This window comes from Platalea leucorodia, assembly GCF_965183815.1.
Source record: "Platalea leucorodia genome assembly, chromosome: 19".
Classification (NCBI taxonomy): Eukaryota; Metazoa; Chordata; class Aves; order Pelecaniformes; family Threskiornithidae; genus Platalea; species Platalea leucorodia.
In genome coordinates this window covers 4,752,066-4,766,039 of record NC_138841.1, presented here as the reverse complement: position 1 = coordinate 4,766,039, position 13,974 = coordinate 4,752,066, and the positions used below count along the sequence as shown (strand labels likewise).

Genomic DNA, 13,974 nt, shown 5'->3' with positions numbered 1-13,974 from the left:
CATAAGGAATGCTGCATGCATAAGCTTCCTTGGTTTGGACTGGCAAACAAACTAAAATATAAGTGGCCCATGGAATAAGCAGAGCATGCTAATCCTTCATAAGTGCATTAAAAAAATCCCACCAATTCCAATGGAAAGAGGGATTAGCAGCGACGAAGGCTGGATGTGACAGTTTGTTAGCCTTTAACTACATGCTGGAACAGACTGAGATATTCTGAAACCTCAATACCAAAATGATAGCAAGCTGAACTCTATGCATTTTATTCCCTGAAACTAAATAAATGAACTTCTCACAAGCCACCGGATTTCATTTTGATGGCAGGACAGAGCTGGTAAATCAGAATCTCTCTCATCTCCTTTTACACCACTATAATTAGCGGCCTTATGAGATGCGAGTTGAAACAGGACAACAGGCAGAGGTCACTTTCATAGCTGGTCTGTCAGAGATTAAAGTGATTTTACGATCTTAAGCTCTTTGGAATAGGAATCAACAACATTCTTTCTTTGCATACACGCTTGCCAAACTCTGACTTCCAAAGTTGGCAAATATGCTCAGGCACTCTCAGGAGAGGATTCACAGTAGTAGCGGAAAAATCTGAGACTTACTTTTAGCCTTTCAAAACACACCATGTTTACACATGGGTCTTCAGCCCTCCCCCTTGTGAAGAATGATGGTAATATGAAGCTTCTACAACTGCAACTAGTAAGGCAGTGAATAACATGATCACCACTCAGAGCTCGATTAGCAAGCAGAGAGTTAGATTTGGCAGCAGGCGCTGCTGCCTCCTTGGCCAACATGACTGGGACAGAAGTAGGTCATGTAGCCCAAAGCAGAAGTAAGAAACAGATACTACTGCCCTCCGCAAGCTCCCTCAACACTCAGTGCCACCTTCTCATGGCCCAAATTGTTCAGCCCTTCAGCTTAGTATCTTCAATGTGCTAGGCGTCTCTACGCTGACCCACAGGAAACATCAGGACGTAGGGATCGAGCAAGACTCACATGAGGGCTGTACATATAACAGGACACGAGGAAACCTCACTCTCTGAACAGCAGGGAGATCAGTCTTCCCAGGGATTTCTCACTTCTGCAAGCTGTCTGCTTCCTTCTATTGTTTATCCTCCCCAGGGAGAACAAAAGCATCCATACCCTTCTGCAACTGATGTAACAAGCATATACTCTGGTTTTCAGTCAGGAATTACTGCTAATAGATCTCAGGACTGCCACAGAAACTAGTCACTGCATAGAAGCATGACTGTCAGAGTTAGTCTACTCCTAGTCCATGCCTGGCTTCAGCACCAAAGAATTCTTCATGGGCACCTCTGCTCACACTTTAAGTCAACCATGTCACGGCAGTAAAACGGCCCTTCTTGACGGGGGTTACTCTGCAGAGGCAGCAGTAACGCCTGTGGAGAGAGGGAACCTGCCTCAGCCTTAAGGCGCTTGCCCTGACAAACCCAATACTACATCCCAACTGGATGTACGGCTCCGGCCGTGTCATCAAGACCGATGCAAGCTGTCCAACTGCCAGAAGTACAATCAGAACCTGGAGTGAGCAGGGCTGTCGGACAAGATGACCTCCAGCTACACTGAGCATAATTAATAAAGGAAGGTTTTTTCCTTCAGGGTATATATATCAGAAAATTCACCTTATAGTACCCGAGTTTGGCTGGTTTAGACGCCTCTACAGGGGACAGAGGTTACATAAGTGCCAGTAACAGGCATTAAAAACAAAAAAAGAGAACACAGAATAAGAAGTTTATTTTTAATAGCTGACAGAGAACCAAATGCAAGAATTGGTCTATACTGTTTTATTAAACAAAGCATTGAAAAAAATCTCCAACTTAGAACTCATTTGAACACTAATTTAATGTGAATATGGTTAAAGCAATCCAGTTCTCCCACAATAAGCTGGCTTTGACACCATCTCCATAAGTTCCTAGATTATGGATTTTAGTAATCATCACCATTAAACTAATTACATGTCCCTAAATATTAGATTTCCACATCACAGCACTCTTAACTTCAGCCAAGCAGACAGCCTTAAACACCATCTAATCTCCGGTTATTTGCCCTTCTGGCAGTGTCAGTCACCCCGCGTCAGGGAGGCGGAAGTGGCTCGGAGTTCAGAGCCGCACGCAAAGATGAAGCAGACAGCTTCCCTCCAGCAGCCCCTTTAAGATACTTATCATCCCTTGCTGCTTGTGCCTCAGCCAAATCTGGTTTTTGCGATATCAGAAACTGGAAAGCACTATATGCCTCCCCAAACTGCTTTGCTCGCATGTGTTGCAAGTCAGATAGAGCAGATTCTTGATCAGCGGTCACCTCTTTCAATGCAACAACAACAACGAAATTAATAATGCATTTTAGACAGCAAGCATTTTAACAGAGCTATGGTGCATAGAAGACAACCGTGTTACAAAAAATAACAATCAATAGTTTAGAATTGGAAAGATTGGTGCCAACAAGCTGAGTGAAGATCATGAGCAATGGATTAAGAGAAGTCTATATCACATGAAAGAAATGGCACAGAAAGCTGGTACTTAGTGTTAGAGGGAGAAAAAAACAAACCAAAACAAAACAAAGGGGGCAAGGATACAAGGAGTATGAGGAACAAACAGACAGAACAAGGCTACAAGAAGCCAGGGCTTTAAACTGAAGCTAGGAGGACAGGAAAGACATCAAACAGGGCAGAGACACGGGGTGGAGCGTCTGGAGTCCTCTGTCTCGTCCCAGCTGGAAGGACTAGATACTAGTTAAGTTTTGCGTCAAGTGAGCTCACATTCCACTGAAAGCAACCCTGACACACAGCACGGACTTTTTCATGTCCCTTTGATGCCAGAAGTTCTTTCTGCATCCATTTATTGAAGTCTACTGCTACTTATATTGAAATACACACTATTAGCAGAACCAAGCTGAAGGAATAATTGAAAGAAAAACACAGCTTGCTACACAGTTTCTGAGTTTTAACATTTTTGCCCATAGTTTATTTTTCATTTTTAGACAGAAGTAGGGTAGAAGCCATTTCTACATTTTGCTAAGGGAAGCAGAGATCTAGCTCATCCCCGTTTTAAGAGAGCTACAGGTCTCATGAAAGCATGACTTACCAAGGGTTGACTGAGGAAGTCATGTGCTCACGAAGTGGGTTCAGACAAAGATGGAACCACAAGAAACAGGATAAAAAGAAATCGGCATCCCTTTGGCTTCTCTCCCTTCTAAATGACCACGGTTAATGGACTAGTTTCAGATCATGGCAAATAATCCAAAACGCACCACTTATTAGTAGCATACTGCTTCCCCAGTTTGCTACTTCACACATCGTCGCGACAGGGTAAAATCAACTTACTGCACTAATCTGGGATAAAAGCAAGGTATTGGACTGCATATTATGTCACGCTCGCAAAGCAGAAGTTCTATTTATTTACATACAAAATTCAGAAGAAATCTCCAGGAAACACGCAGAACAGCGGACAGACTGCTCATTTCCTCCTCCCCCCTCAACTGGGATTAGACCTAATGGCAGAAAAGTTAAGTATTTGTAGAAGCAAACCCCTAGCACCCCATCAGGATCAGCTTTTCTTTGCTCGCGCAGCATATGAAAGCGAGCACTGTGTCCGTACTTACCTGTAATAGCGCGACTGCAAATAAGTGGAGCACACTGCCTTAGACACGTGGCTGGCTGAACCAAAGTCTATCACCTTCACTCTGTAGGGCTGGCGCGCAGGATCCACCAGCATGATGTTTTCTGGTTTCAAATCAGCATGTATCAGACCCAAGCTCTTTAACTTCATCAAGGCAGTAGCCACTTGCTGCAGAATTGGCCGGATGTATTTCAGGGGCAATGGACTGAACTTATTTTGCTTTAAGAAATCATATAAGTTCTGTTCTAGCATCTCAAATACAAGGCATGTATGATTCTTGTGTTGAAAGCACTCGTAGGAGCGAACAAAGTTATATTCGTCAGCATTCTCACTGCTCAAGCGAGAGAGGATGCTCACCTCTATCTGGCCCTGCCTAGCATAGGAAGGATGGTTCTTCAGGATTTTGATGGCTACAATCTCCTTCGTGCTACGTTTCCAGCATTTCGCCACCTGCCCAAACGTCCCTCGGCCCAGGAATTCCAAGACTTCGTAGCTGTTTGTCATAGAGCACAGGATCTCATGCTGGACCAGCTGGTAATCTCCTTCACCACTGGAACTGCTGCTTTTAGTGGTTACCGTGGTGGTTGTGGCCGCAGCACCCACCGCAGGTCTGTTTTGCAGCATGAGAGGTGGATGTTCCTCAATTATCTGCACACTACCGTTGCTGTCGACCTCTTCACTTTTCCTTTTTAATCCACATTTTTGGTATGGTTCCAGTAAAGAAACGTTGCTCCTATGTGTTAGGGCTTGGCTGTTCTGGAAGGATGCTGTTGCACTGCTGCCTGTGCTGTCGGCTGCTGTAACCACAATGTGCTCAACTGAAGGAGCAGGGAGAAGGAGGTTCTGATCGTAAGCGGGGATGCTGAAATTGGCTACCTGATGAGAGGAGCTCGCTTGCCCTTGAGCTGCTGGGAGGTTTTTGCTGTGGGTATAATACTTGTCACTACTGCTCTGTCCTGAAACATCCCAGACAGAGGGCTCCACTTTCAGTTTCTTGGCACTGCAGAAGGCACTCGAGGATACTGACGGAGGGGAGAACACCTGCAGCTGTGAGGCCATACCTGAAAAGGGAGAGGAGAACTCATTAGGACTGCTTAGCGGCGGCAGGTTGCGACAGAACAAGATCCTCCATCTGCACAAGAAAGAGAATGACAAGTATTTTTCTAGGCACCATATGGTGCCTACCACTTAGGAAGGCAACCTTCTGAACTATGGGCATCCACAGAGCGAGGCTCTTCAGTGGAATTCCTGCATTTTACCTCACTGCCTATAGCATAAGAAGCAGACAGCTCTTTATCCAGCTTCCTAAAGGCTAAAGAAATCCCACCACGGGATGGGAAAACAATACTGAAGAATGGAAGACAGTACGGAAGTGGGAAGATGCTGAGAAAATTAAGATCGCTTCCCCCCGCCCCCAGGCCTGTGTCTAAAAACAGAGCCAACGGGAGACCCACGCCGGACAAGCCGAACTTCTAAGCGGGGCCGCTCCGGCAGAGCGCAGCCCAGGGCAGCGCCCGACCCGAGGCCGCCGGCCAGCAACTGCTCGCCCGGCCCGGCGCCGGGGCGAGGGCCAGGCCCCGCCGCGGGCCGACAGCCGCCGCCGGCCCGGGCCCTCCCTGCCCCGCCGGCCCGGCCCCCCCCCGCCCCGCAGCGCCGCCCCGCCGCGTCCCGCTCGGAGCCGGGGGGGGCCGGGCCTCCGCCGCGCGGGCGCTGAGGCGCCCCGGAGCCCGCCGGGCCGCGCCGGCCCTCCCCGCGCCCCGCCGCCGCCGGCGGGGCCCGCCCGCCCGCACTCACCGCCGGTGGGGGGTTCTCAGCCGCGGGCCGGAGCTGCCTGGGGGACACACGGGGGTGCGGGGCCCCGCAGCGGGCGCATCATAGCCCCGCCGCGGCCGCCGGCCCGGCCCGCTCGGCCCGCGCACGCCGGGGGGAGCCCCCAGGCCGCTCCGCCGCCGCCAGGCTCCGCCGCGCCCTCACGGCCCGGCCGGGCCCCCCCCGCCCCGCGCCGCCGCCGCCGCCGCCCGGGCCCGAGCGCCCCCGCGGCCCCGCTGCGCTCCCGCCGCGCCGCTCCGGGCCCCTCGGCCGCCCGCGCCAGACTGAGCCAGCCGAGCCCCGAGCCGGCCAGGCGGGCCGAGCGCCGAGCCCGCCCACGTGACCGTGCGCGCCGCCGCCGTGAGGCGTCCGAGGCGGAAGGGGGCGGGCGCCGCCGAGGCGGAAGCGCCGGGGCCGGGGCCGGGGAGCTCGGCCGGGCCGGGCCGGCCTCTGCCCGGGCGGCGCCGAGGCCCGCGGCGGCTCTCCGGGGCCGCTGCCCCGCCCCGGGGCCTCCCTTACCCCAACGCGGGGCCGGTAGGCCGCGGCCTCCCCTCCGGCCGGGCTGGCGGGGACCGACCGTCGGAGCTGTGGTGAAGCGGCTACGCAAGGGCCGAGCGTCGTTTCCCTCCCGGTTCCCGGGGCTGCAGCGCCGCTGCCCAGCAACCCGCACCCCGTCGGAGCGGCCCGCCTGCTGCCGCCGGGCCCTCGCCGCTCCCCGGGCAGCCTCCTGGTTTCCCGGCAACCGGTGCCCGTTGAACGAGCGGGGACGAGGGCGCGGCTGCCGGAGCCCTCTTGTGCGCCTGAGGGAGAGGCCGGGACGGAAGGCCAGGCCGGCCCCGCGGAGGCCGGACACTTCCAAAAGGGATTAGGCGAGTCAGAGGAACTCCCATCTCTAAGGGGGTTTAATTCAGCCTCTTCCAGAGTCGAAATAACATTACAGAGACGCTTCTTGGTTTTCTTGCAAAAGCATACAGCGTTTAAAAATGTTTACAAATACGCTTACCGAAATCTCAAGAGACTTACACAGCTTTGTATTTACTCTTACATGAACAGCAGTGCACAAGCACAAACCTGCATCTTTTAATGAGCACAAAGAATCAAGGCTAGTAGTTCGCATCCAGGTGGAGATGAAGTTTAGCGGAAAAAAACATACAATAACAAAAATTAAAATAACCTTGATCTCACAATCCACTTAGGGTGACAGATGGAGCCTACACCAGCTCAGCAAAAGCCACCACATGTTGTTACCTCGGGCTTTTTGAGGCTGTTGGAAACCCAGGCCTGTGACTCTGGAGCGTTCGTTAACAGGTCACAGCGATCCAAGGCTGAAGCAGCGATGCCGAGTTGGCAAAAACATGCCTACAGAACCCTGAACGGCAGAGCACGTTTAATAACGTGACTTCCCTGAGGCTGATGGGTCTTGGTCCTCAGACAAAAAGTGCCAAGTTCTAGCACTACCAAGGAGTGCACTGATAGGGATGGTCGCGTACTCATCTTTAAAAAGTACCAAGTAATATCTGCTACACACAAAAACAGGAGGACAGAAGTGTTACTCTACTGATCCTTCTGAAACGCAGAAGGAAATTGGCCCCCCGAGACGGCTGAAAGCAACACAAGCCCCAGGAAAGGGAGCGCTCCTGGGGACCCTCCACCCCTCTGGGCTCTCCCTGCAGAGGCACGTCTGTCTGTCTGTCCGGCCTGCAGACAGTCACTTCTCCTCCAGCTGAGGCCTCCACCCGTCAGCACAGCGCTCCACCTCAGGTGGGTGGGAGAGTTCACGCAGACACGTGCTAAAATTCAGATCCGGGAACGCAGGCTGGCAGAGCCTTCATCTTGGCGTTTGCTGTTACACAAGCGCCTTTCTAAACCATCCTCAGGGCCGCTGTCAGATCCCCCGGGAGGGAGAAAGCTCAGGGTGTGTTGAGGAGGTTTTCTGCTTTGCAGAAACTTAAGTGCAACTTTTTTTCATGAGGAAGTGCTGGGCAAGTCTAAGTGCAGCTATGATTTGGGGCACTAAATAACATTGCAATGGACAGTGAGACAACAAGCTGTCAGCAGAGAAGCGTGAATGGGACAGCATTACTCCTTTGTGTGAAATCCTACAAGTAATGTGTGTGTGCTTAAGATTCAAGAAATCACATCTTCCACTTTCTATCTCTAGCAAAATCCCATTCAGAAGCTCACCCCTCTGTACTATCTGCTAAAGGAAGGGCTCCGTCCTGCATGGAGGACTTGGGGGCTGCATTTCTCTTGCCCTTATTTTCTTCAGGCTTACAGTGAACTCCAAAGCAAGAAAGTACGGAACACACCCCAGCGAGGGCTTGGCTCAGAGCCCCTTCAAATCCGAGGGAGCCAGGCATGGTCTGTGCTCTGTGCTCACTGTGGAACCTGTCCCCTACAAGAAGAGGGGAACTCGCCTCCCCAGGCTCTCCCTCCTCCTCCTCCCCCATGCAATTCCGCAGCTCCTGCCTGTTGGGGTGAGGAGCACAGCTTCCCAGATGGCCCACGTCCTACGCTCCACCATTTACTGGTAGCAATGCCTGGAAAGCAAGCACAGGCTCAGCCCCACGTGCTGCTCCATGCTGCACGGCTCTCACGAGTGGAGCATGCACACAAAATGAAAATATTCTCATCTTCCTGGGCACCTGCTCACAAAGTCCCAGACTCCCTGAGCCAGGGCCAAGAGGTTTGCTGTCAAGTATGGTCTGTCCCAACAAATTTACTGCATGCTCGTGGCTGCTTGTGCTGGGGCTGGCATTTGGCCAAGTACAAAGCGACAGCAAAAAAAAATTTAGGCACTGTAGCGACCTTAGCAAAAGAGCCCAAATTTAGCAGAAGGAATGGCAAACGCACACAGAATACCCATAGCCAGACAGCTGCTCATTTGAAGAAGGCACCTCACATGATCCTCAGGGCGACTCTTCCTTTTCCCCTTTTCTACACGTTCTACTACTTTTTCAGAGGGGTCCATAAAGAGCACAAAGCTGTAGATTTTAAGCTTGAGGCTAATTTGGAATAAGCCCAAAGCTACAACACACCATATAGGAAATTATGTAAACATGTTGAATTCGTTTTCTTGGTGAAGAAGATTTCCCCGTTACACACTTTTTATCTAGAAAATAACCAATAAGAAGAACCTACGCTGCAGAAATGGACAGCAGCTCTGCAGCAGATAAGGGAGAAGTTGTCGTAAGTGCTTTAGCCTTGTAGTACGGGAAGCAGAGCTAGAAACGCTACCGAGCAGAGCGCTCTAGGGTGTTCCCTACAAAGTTACATTATACGCTTGTTTGCTGTGGAGCGCAGGAGCTAGTTAAGTTTTACCTTGGTGTCTTGGTAGCAACCTCAACTTAAAGAGTACATTTCCTTCTCTCCATAGCATAGGCAGGGTACCCCTTCATGATTTTCTACGCTGTTTTAGAGAAGCTAGAGCCAAATAAAGTGTTTCAGAGTATAGTGATTGGACTTTCACAGGCAACTGTGTGGAAGGAGCTCAATGGGGAGCCCTGCTCCGAGAACCATAAGCCTGCCCTGCCCTCATGACACGCCAGCATTTAATCACAGCTTGGTAAAACAGTGCTGAAAACTTGTCAAAAGAAACTCAGCTCATTCCTAGCTCCTCTGTAGGCTCTGTAAGGCCTTGGGTGAGTTGTTTCATCCCACTGGGGCTCGGTTCCCAACTCTGGAACAGAGATAAGCGGCTCGAGCATGCTCTGCATACATAGATTTGGGAGGACTTTGGTCTGAGCACCATTTTTTTTTTCCTGCCAGGATAACTGTAAGTTTCCAAGCATGTGGCCCTTAGATACCCCGCTGTCAAGCTAATACTTGGCTACAGCTTCTCATCGTCACTGTTGTGAGCAAAACACACCTGTGGTAGCAGGGTTGACAGAGCTGGAAGCAGCATGTTCAGACCCTGGTGTACATGACACTCCAGCTCTCAGCTGTGCTGACGCTCCCCTGTGAGCTAGGCTGGTGCTAGGAAAAGAGGGAGATTTTGGAGGCAAGCATGAGGGAGAACAAGGCCTGTACGAGGCCAGCTATTTACTGCCAGGAGACTTCAGGGGAAGCCAAAGGATTCTCAGAACCCTTAGAGCTCAGCAATACTATACTGCTAGTTTTCCCCACAAGGCCGTGTTTTGTTTTCCAGGATTTTAGGATAACACACAAAAGTAGTATTTTAACACCTAAGAGAGGGAGGAAACATGTGGCACTCTAAAATGTCCCATGCACCTGCTGTGCTGAGGCAAGGATCTCCAACATGCTGACAGTTGGTCAAGTCTCTCCTGCTTCTGTTGCCTTTTAAAACCATGGAGAGATTTTAGGTTTCCTTGGCTTTATATAATTTGGATAATTTCTTTCTGATGTGACAGGAGTTACCTTTTAAGCTCTAGTAACAGAAGCCAGCATTTCTTCTGCAGTTTTAACTAAGCGTTCAGAAATGGGGTGCAGATCCCCAGCTTCTGAAGTCTCTGGAATTTATACTTTTTTGTGTGATCAGAGTTGCCTCTGTAAAGAATTAACATTTACAATTCCATTTTGCCCAGAGGTTCACCAGGAGATTCTCTACTTCATTTACTTGAATAAATGATCAATGAGAATAATTGATACGAATAAATGAGGAAAGGCTGGATGCCACAAAACATCAGCAGCGAAATGCATCAGATCTCTGAGGTCATTTGCAACATACTTAAATGGAGCAGTGACTCAGAAGGCGAGCATTTCTTCTGAGCAATGGAGAGGCTGCACACAGGACGTGGAATCTGGAAGTTCAGGCAGTGCTTCACTCGCCTGCCTCTCAAATGAGTCACTTAAATTTCAACAATATTAAAATAACAGCCTGCATCTCCAAGGCAGCCAGCAGCAGACAAAACACTACAAGCATAGCACAATTATTTCCCTGGCAGTCTCCCATGTTACAAAAGATGCAGGTGTCTCCACTCACGCTGACTTGATGGGGCTCTGCAGTTGAGTTTTAGTTAGCGAATCATCCACACAGAAACCTCCAACAACAGGACCGTACAGACCACAGCAAGAAGCCTGAGCTGCCCTTGCTACCCCTTTTGAAGTGTCTTTCAGAGAACACTGCTCCATCACTTCCAGCGTCCCCCTGGCAGCTGGCAGGCACAATCACCGGGCAGTCCCAGCGAGAGGCACTGCTTACGTTACGGTGACAAATGTTGCAGTGCCTGGGAAGGCACAGGGTTGGGAGTTAGGACTCCTCTTTGCCAAACAGCTTTCCAAACATACTCACTCTGGCTGTCATCATGATTACTGTTCAGGACAGCCTTATTTTTAACAGGTGTGGCTGCTGCATCCACAGGCATCTTTGCTTTCCACAAGCCCTAGCTTTACTCAAAGAGCAAACGCTTCCTTTTCTGGCATGATTCAGGGAATTCAATCCATCTAGCTGACTGGTCTTGGAGAGACCTTGCAGGACACTACATTCAGAAGAGACTCTGATCCTCATCAAGACCATGTGAAACATTTTGTGTTGAAAGTAACGAAAAGGAGGCTAGAAAAAGCTGAATAACAACCTGGTTTGTTGCTCCAGGAAAGTGCCTAGTGACCATTTTCACTCTGGTAGTGCTGCCTTGAGCCCGTGGGGAGCCAATTTGTAATGTTGCTAGTGCAGTTTGGCACGGACAGTGTTTCTGGGCTCCACAGTGGGTACCCGCTGGCCAGTCACACTACTGACACTTCCCGACTGTACCAGCCAGGCTGTGGCTCTCTGCAGTTGATCGGGAGTGGGAAGTGCCTGACCTCTAACTAACAGAGCCAATTTTGCTGTTCAGCCACAGTATTCCTTCCAAAGAATGCTGCTAAGACTAAGCACTTTACACCACTAAGCAGATGGTTCATTATCTTCCATCCCATTTGCCATTGTGTGATAAGAACAGGCAGTGGATGGGAAGGCAGTGGGCCTAGCAGAATGCTGGCAGATACCAGAAACGCTTTGCAGTCAAGCAGAATTCAGACTTGCAGACTTGAGTGCAGAGACTGCAGAGGATCTAGTAACCCCTTCCAGAAAGTCCAGAACTCAAGAACCCAGACAATTCCTATTTTTTTCAGCCAGTAACCTGAAAAAGCATGGACAGTTAATGTTAAGATGGTGCTTTCAGAAGAGAACTGCACCCAGCTGCAGTTGGCTGGATACCAAGGCAGTGCTGTCTGGAGGTATTAGTAGATTAACAGATAAAAACCAGATTAATAAACTTCAAGGCACTTCATTCTCTAGATTTCTTTAAGCATCATTTTTTAAATGTACCTTCATACATCATATTTGTAATGCATCTTGGAATGAACCGCTCATTGTCAACGAGGGCATTACAGACATATAGAAAGAAGAACCTTTGGGGGCCTCAGATTCCCCCTTCTTGCTTCTTTCATCACATCCATTCCCATTAATTACTTCAGCTGCAGGCAGCTCACGCCCTCTGCAGCTCAACTTGAATCTACCTGGCAGTATCTTTTGTCACAAGAGACAGGTAAGTCACTGCAAAAAGTAGATACAAGGCACACATGCAGTGGGACCACGCTGCCCGAGTGTAGTGTGGAGACTCAACAGATGTAGACACAGATATAAAAATAAATAAATTTTAAAAAAATCTAACACCTACGAACTGGTTCTGGTTTCCTCCTTGTCCTCTAATAAGAGGTAAAGAACGTAGAGCTGAGCTCCTCTCTTCCGATGGGAAACTTGAACGCAGAGAATGGGATGCAGCAGTAAGACCTCTAAAATCACTGCTGTCAACTGCATTGGCACTGGCAAGCGCCACACAATTTTTCAGGACGCTTCTCCCCTCCTAAAGAAATCTTCTACCAGCCTGTCAAACGTCTGTGAGGAATTCTGCTTTAGGACATTTAAGGGAGTGAGTAAATACTGCTCTGCAAATCCAGTTGGAAAGTGCTCACTGGAAGCGGGTGCCTGGCTAACCGCGCTAGCTGCTCTTGCTACTCCTGGCTGTTCTCCGCTCAGCTCTTCCTTCCCTTTCTCCTTGCCCATGTGACAAGTGCAGCCTTCTTTCGAGCAGCAAGCTGACTCAAAGTAGTTCTGCTGAAGAACCTTAACACCCATGAACTCTTCAGGTTCCTCAGTAAGTTTCTCTGGGGGCTCAAAAACAACTCCTCGGGGCACAGAATGCTGGGCAGCTCTTTTCAAGAGACATAGGGGTCCCTGCCCCTTCCTTTTGCTTTGCTGCTGTACCGACTCTTGCAGAGGCTTTGGGATTTTGAGGTCAGGAAGTGCCTGAGGGGCAGAACTTAGGTATTCCTGAAAGTAAGCCTGGCACATGCCACCCTTCACAATCGGAATGACCGAGCAAGGTTTCAGCCACTTCACAAACTCGCACAGCTCCGAAAAGGATGAGTGGTCCGAGTACGGAACGAGGTGGATGTTGGGGTGGGTGACCTTCACGGGCCTGCCGGTAGGGAGGATGGCAATGGTAGGCTGCAGCGTGTTCCAGCTGACAAGGGTATCCCAGCGGATCTCAGTGACATCCACAGCACGGATCCAGCCGGCCCCCTCCTCAGCGGTGAACACATCAGGCAGCTCCAGCAGCCGCATCTGCTCCAGGCGCCAGGGGCTCACCACAACCCAGGTCCTGAACTCCACTGCCAGGTCCACCAGCAGCGTCTCCTTCCCCAGGCTGTACACACCTGCGAGGAGAGCCGTGAGCAGCGCGCCGGGGATGGGGCAGGGGGGCACGAGCCCCTGCCGAGGGGAGGGTGCCGAGGGTGACGGGGGGAAGGCGAGGGCACCGCGGCGCGAGGCAGCACTCACCGATGACAACCTGGTGCCGCGGGTGCGCGCGGATGACGTGGGCGGCCTGGCGCGTGGCGCACTGCCGCGAGGGCAGGGAGCGGTGCGGGTGGCAGTGGGTGTTGTCCAGGTAGAGGCGGTCGATGCAGCGGCCCCTCAGCGCCGGCTCGCCCTGCATGGTGCTGGTGTAGCGGAAATCCCCTGCAAGGACAGGGCCGTCAGGGCGGGGCGGCGGCCGCGGCGGCCGCGGCGGGGGCCTGCCCCGTACCTGTGTAGAGGATGGTGCCGAAGGCGCCCTCGAAGAGGAACATGACGGAGCCGGGGCAGTGGTTGGAGTCGAGCAGCGTCACCGTCACCGTCGCCTCCTCGCCCAGCACGTGGCTCTGCCCCACCTCCAGCGGCCGGATCCAGTGCGTCGGCACCTGCGGGGGCCGGGCGGTGAGGGCGGGCCGCGGGGGCGGCGGGGGCGGCGGGGGCGGCGGGGCGCACCTACCTGGAGGCGGCGGTGCAGGAGGCGGGCGGTGAGCGGCGAGCAGTACAGCGGGCGGCTCCAGGTGCTGGAGAGCCCCACCGTGTGGTCCGAGTGCAGGTGCGACAGGAAGAAGAGGCGGGCGCCGCCCGCCCTCCGCACGCTCCAGAAGTCCACGGCGATGGGCGTCCCGGGGATCACCGTCCCGCTCATGGCGGCCGCCCGCCGCGGGCAGCGGCAGCCGCCCCGCCGCTTCCCGCCGAATTTGGCGGGCGGCACCGCGCAGGCGCAAGGGGCG

General features: G+C 51.9%; 2 protein-coding genes across 4 annotated transcripts in view; both read right to left on the bottom strand.

Moving 5' to 3' along the window:
• The window catches only part of HIPK1 (homeodomain interacting protein kinase 1), a 29,001-nt gene extending 20,681 nt beyond the window's left edge, over positions 1-8,320 (bottom strand). For 2 of the 3 annotated variants that reach the window (XM_082330235.1, XM_082330236.1), the window contains exons 1-2: positions 8,302-8,320; positions 3,623-4,700 (exon numbers count right to left, since the gene is read on the bottom strand). In XM_082330235.1, the coding sequence (XP_082186361.1) occupies positions 3,623-4,700; positions 8,302-8,314 (1,091 nt within the window). In that variant the 5' untranslated portion in view covers positions 8,315-8,320. Of the gene's footprint in view, positions 1-3,622; positions 4,701-5,433; positions 5,574-8,301 lie in introns of those variants that run through there. The other variant, XM_082330237.1, reaches the window with a different exon arrangement.
• Positions 8,321-9,752: 1,432 nt separating this feature from the next.
• DCLRE1B (DNA cross-link repair 1B) lies at positions 9,753-13,943 on the bottom strand. Its single transcript, XM_082330250.1, has 4 exons — positions 13,701-13,943; positions 13,476-13,629; positions 13,229-13,408; positions 9,753-13,104 (listed from the first exon to the last, which is right to left on the bottom strand). Exons 1-4 carry the CDS (start codon positions 13,887-13,889, stop codon positions 12,233-12,235), a joined length of 1,395 nt encoding a protein of 464 aa, XP_082186376.1. The 5' UTR covers positions 13,890-13,943; the 3' UTR covers positions 9,753-12,232.
• Between the last annotated feature and the right edge of the window lie 31 nt (positions 13,944-13,974).

What these genes read in the sequence shown, in the direction of transcription:
- DCLRE1B (XM_082330250.1), bottom strand. Translation starts at nt 13,889, where the DNA reads ATGAGCGGGACGGTGATCCCCGGGACGCCCATCGCCGTGGACTTCTGG. An exon ending in CGGCACCATCCTCTACACAG is followed by an intron (nt 13,409 to 13,475) that starts GTACGGGGCAGG and finishes CTGTCCTTGCAG; the next exon opens with GGGATTTCCGCTACACCAGC. An exon ending in GCGGCACCAGGTTGTCATCG is followed by an intron (nt 13,105 to 13,228) that starts GTGAGTGCTGCC and finishes CTCTCCTCGCAG; the next exon opens with GTGTGTACAGCCTGGGGAAG.